Source organism: Orycteropus afer, unplaced genomic scaffold (genome assembly GCF_000298275.1).
Source record: "Orycteropus afer afer isolate SDZICR_OR568_19922 unplaced genomic scaffold, OryAfe1.0 scaffold00336, whole genome shotgun sequence".
NCBI lineage: Eukaryota > Metazoa > Chordata > Mammalia > Tubulidentata > Orycteropodidae > Orycteropus > Orycteropus afer.
The window spans coordinates 613,336-618,549 of NW_006921923.1; the positions used below are offsets into that span (position 1 = coordinate 613,336).

The 5,214-nt window shown below is 37.9% G+C and overlaps 1 protein-coding gene across 1 annotated transcript in view; it reads left to right on the top strand.

Moving 5' to 3' along the window:
• The window catches only part of TBC1D8B (TBC1 domain family member 8B), a 122,637-nt gene that overhangs the window by 75,134 nt on the left and 42,289 nt on the right, over positions 1–5,214 (top strand). The window contains exon 8 of the mRNA XM_007952407.2: positions 3,416–3,565. Within this exon, the coding sequence (XP_007950598.1) occupies positions 3,416–3,565 (150 nt within the window). The remainder of the gene's footprint in view (positions 1–3,415; positions 3,566–5,214) is intronic.

Here is a 5,214-nt window from a genome sequence, read left to right on the forward strand (position 1 = left end):
TATGTATATAACTCACTGCTGTCAAGTTGATCCTGACTCATAGTAACCCCTCCTTGGGTTTCTGAGGCGGTATCTCTTTGGAAGTAGATTGCCCAATCTTCTCTCCAAGGCACTACTCCAGAGCTTTTATATATATACCAGAGCTCCCATATATATATTCTAGCTTACCTTTTAAATTTTTCTGTTGGGTTTTTTAAAAAAATTTATTTTTTTTAAGTTACTATTTCTCCATAACCTCACCAACACCTGTTGCTTTCTGTTTTATCATTACAATTCTAAATCGGTTGAGATGCTATCTCATTGTACTTTTGATTTGCATCTCCCTAATGGTTAATGAGGAGCTCAGGTAGCATAGTGCCTAAGGCACTTGACTGCTAACCAGAAGGCTAGCGGTTCAAACCCACCAGCCACTCCTTGGAAGGAAGGTTGGGCAATCTACTTCCATAGTGATATCACCTCGGAAACCCAAGGTGGGGGGTCACTTTGAGTCTGGGCCGACTCAATGGCACATAACAACAACAACAACAACAACAATGGTTAATGATGTTGAGAGTCTTTTTATATGCTCAATGGCTATTTGAATATACTCTTTCATGAAGTGTCTATTCAGATTCTCTTCCCATTTTTAAATTGGGTTGTTTGTCTTACTGTTAAGTAGTAGATATTTTGGATATTAGACCTTTATCAGATACATGATTCCTGAATTTTTTCTCCCAATCTGTAGTTTGTCTTTTCACTTTGTTGATAAGGTTCTTTTTAAAACACTTTTTTATTTTTTGTTGTAAAAGTTCTTTGATGAGGAAAAGTATTTCATTTTTATGAGGCCCCATCCATCTATTTTTATACTGTTGTTCATGCTTTTGTTGTCATATCTGATCCTTGATTGTTCAAAACTGGACCTACAGCCTCTCTCCTACATTTTCTTTTAAGAATGTTTTGGTTTTAGTTTTCACATTTAGGTCCTTGATCCATTTTGAATTAGTTATTGTGTATGGTGGGAGACATAGAACCTGTTTCATTCTTCCACATGTCCTCCACTGCCATCAAGTCGATTCTGACTCATAGACCCTATAAGACAGAGTAGAATTTACCCACAGGTTTCCAAGGCTGGAATCTTTGCAGAATCAGACTGCCTCATCTTTCTTCTGTGTAGCAGCTGGTGGGTTCAAACCACTGAACTTTTAGGTAGCAACTGACTGCTTCTAACCACTGTGCCACCAGAGCTCCTTCTTGCAGTAAACTAAAGCTAAATATGAACCATATGCACCTCTTAAGACTTCATCTACAAATTCCCCTTAAAGGTACAGTGATAATGAATGCAATGGGCTCGCCACTTTAACTCAAATAAGAATGAGTGAAATAAGTGGAATGAGTAAGTTGGATTTTATTTCTTGGCATGAGAAAGGAGACAGTGAGAATATTTTCTCAAAGGTCTGTCTCCCTGAACAGAAGCAGTTAGGGAAGTTTTATAATCTACAGGGAAGTGGAGAGTTATATATATTCAAAGTTTTTGGGGGAGGTGTCATGCCTTATTCATAGGAGGCGGGTTATAGCTTAACTTGGAAGAGGCCACGGGACCCCTTCTGAAATGGATCCATGTAGGACCAGTGCAACATGAGTTTTAATGTTCTGGGTTCAGTTAGAGGGCAAAGTTGTTCTTTCTATGCATGCTTCTGGGTCTGGCTGGGACCAGTTGGGCATTTATAGCTGAAAGGTATCTGTAAGAAGGGTCAGCAGAAATGGGGTGCAGGTATTTCTAGTTTGGTGATTAGGGCTTGTTTATTGCTTATGGTGCCCCTAGGTCCCATCAGCAGGAGTGATAAAAGCCTTTCTCTTTAGCTAACTGACCTCCAAAATTAAAAAAAAAAAGTTTCTAAACTAGCTGGCAGGAGCTCTGGTAGCATAGTGCCTAAGGCACTTGACTGCTCACCAGAAGGCTGGCAGTTCAAACCCACCAGCCACTCCTCAGAAGGAAGGTTGGGCAATCTACTTCCGTAGTGATACTGCCTTGGAAACCCAAGGAGGGGTCGCTATGAGTCGGGTCTGACTCGATGGCACAAAGCAACAACAACAAACTAGGTGGCTTCATTAGGAATGAATCTTGTGCATAACCTGGGGACTCCCTGTATTTTTTTCTTCATTTGCATATTTAGTAAAAGTTTTGTTTTGAAACTGAGCATAATATTTAATATGTTCTAAGAACTCCTAGTATCAAATCTCTCCCATAGGATTTGTTGGTGGTGTTGGTGTTGTTTTTCATGTTCCCATTTATTTGCTTAGCAACTTTCCTGGACTAATTCTGTACATTCTGCCTCCCTACAGTGTTCAACCACTGAGTTCTCTGATAGCTCTCTCTATTTTTTTAAGTTCTTGTTTTTAAGCTTGGCTTCATTTGTAGTCACTCTTGAGATCAGTATAATTTAGTAGTCAGCCAATGATTGGTCAGAAGATTCCCATAAATTCCTTGAGCCAGTAAGTCATCTACCTTTTTAGCCTAGGACATCTTTCTGTGAAAGCATGCCTTCAAGCTTCAGACAATTTAAAAATCAGCCTTGCTTTTCACTTCCTGCTTTCTCAGGGGCTCAAAGTCATTCAGAGTTGAGTGATTGGGGCTTCTCCTGTCCCATTTCTTTCCTGGGCATGTTCCTAGCATGCATATTTCTAGAACACCAAAAATATCAAAACCTTTCCAGTTCTTAAGCTATGTTCTTATTTGCCCTAACTGAAATCACACTGTTAGGCAGCTGTGATGTTACCAGGAGATTGCTATTGTTTTTGGTAATACCCTAGGGATTGGGCTTTTTTTTTTTTTTCCCCCACAGAGCTGAGCTCTAACAAATCAAATGATGACAATACCTTAGGGATGAAGATTTTCCAGGAGTTATTTGGTTGGTCAAAATATTTTCTGGAATGCTCTGGGGATGGGGCTTTTCAGGGAGCTCTAAAAGAAGAGATAAAGGCTCTCAGTTGGCTGTGATACTGCTGTTTTTCTTGGCTACTATGCCTCTGAGCTGGGGAGGGAGATGGAATGGAAATAGCCTCAAGTGAAAACACTACAGACTGTGCTGTTCTTACTGGTTTAATAGTTTTTCTTGAATAGACACTTTTTACTTTGTTATATGCCTTTGGTTAATTTATAGTGTTCTGAAATGGTATATTTTTAATGTTTTGCCAGTATTTTGTTTCTATGATGGGGAAGTAGGTTTACTGAGTTCTTGACTTTGCCAATCTGGAAGTCAATCTACTGACATTTCTTATTTTTATAGGAAAACAATGTCTCCATGAGACATTGCTTTTATCTATTATGTACATACATTGTAGTTTATAAAGGACAGATAAAACATTAGCTTTTTTTACTTCTTGTGGAAATTTTTACCATACATTTAGGACAATTATGTATTGACTCTCTTTTTAGGTTGCTACTAGTGCTGACTCTACAGGTCCATCAGATAATCTTGAGGAGCAATCTATGATATGCCAGAAAGAATGCAGCAAAGCTGTGAACACTGAAGCCTTAATGACAGTATTTCATCCTCAGAATTTGGAGACTCTTAATTCTAAAATGGTAAGAAAACCAAATATACAAAACATTTAAATCTATGGACTAAAACAGTGGATTAAAAATCTTAGAGCAGACTAAAAGGTACACAACTGAAAATTCTTATTTGGAGGCTTAAAAAAGTATTCCAGGAGATACTACTGTGTGACTTGTTTGGTTCCACTATGCACAAGGAATGAAGATGAAGGTAGAAGTTGGATGTTGGGTTTTAGTTGCATAGATTTCTAATAACCTATCCTGGAATCAAGGTGATTTAGGAAGAAAGAAAGTTTGAAGCTTTACCTCCTAAGTTCAATGATTTTCCCATTTGTTTATGAGTTTAGCCAAGAATTAAAATATTTAATTAAAAGTGTGATGTTCACATGGGTTTAAAAGATCTTTGTGATAAAATGTGTTTAGTGTTTGACCCCTATGTGAATACTAATCTTGACTTTATATGCTCTTACTATCCATCATCTATTGTTTCATGTTGAAGAAAGTAGTCAAGTTACTTTAAAGAAGTTAATTTCTTTGACTTCCGGTAAGATGGAGGAATAGGCAGACAAGTGACACAGACCCTCTTCAACAAAGAAAAGAAAAACCAATTGACAGAGATAGAGAAGTAATCCTGGGACCCTGAGCTTTGAAAGGAACTATACAGAAGTGGATTAGGCACCAACTAGTGAAAAAACCTGAACGAAAACAGGACCTAAGAACAGGCTCTGTTTGCCAGGATCAACAAGGACATATGACATGCTGACAACAGGAAAGGAGACAGGTGGTGAGTGTATAAGGGTTGTCAACTAGTGAATAGAGGAGCACAGCACAGTACCCTGCCTGTATAGATAACATACAAAGAAAACAAAATACATGGGCAAGTCATTCCAACATATAATCACCAATTAAATATAAACACAAAAATGTCACCATGCCTCAGAGACAACAGAGCATCACACACCACACAAAGAAGCAAGATAAAGCAGGAGAAACAAGGGACCAGGACAGACCTAAAACACATCCCTGAGGAAGATGCAGCATTGGAACTCCCTGATAAGGAATTCAAAAGAATTACATATAGGTATCTTCAAAGGATTGAGAGACAGACCAAGGAAAACTCAGATAAAATCCTAGAAGAATTTTGGAAGAAAATACAAGAACAAAATGACAAAATAAATAAAAAATTAGAAATTATTCTAAATCTACAGGTAGAAATCCAGAAGAATATTACTAAATTGTCAGAAATAGATAACACATTGGAAGGGCAAAGGAGTAGAAGTGATGCAATGGAAGACAGAATTAATGAGATTGAAGACAAATAACTGAATACTTCTTTGGAAAGGGATCAATCAGAAAAAAAATCAAAACAAAATGTAGTGAGCCTAAGGTTCATGTGGGATACCATCAAAAGGAATAACCTACGTGTCACTGGAATTCCAGAACAGGAAGAGAAAAATGAAGTCACTGAGAAAATTGTCCACTATTTGTTGGAGAACTTCCCTGATATGATGAAAGATGAGAATATATCCATTCAGGGAGTCCAACGAACCCCAAACTGGATAGACCCCAAAAGAAAAGCACCAATATATATCATCATCAAACTTACCAAAACCTAAGACAAAGGAAGAATCATGAGAGCAGCACGGGAAAAATGAAAAGTTACCTACAAGGGGCAACCA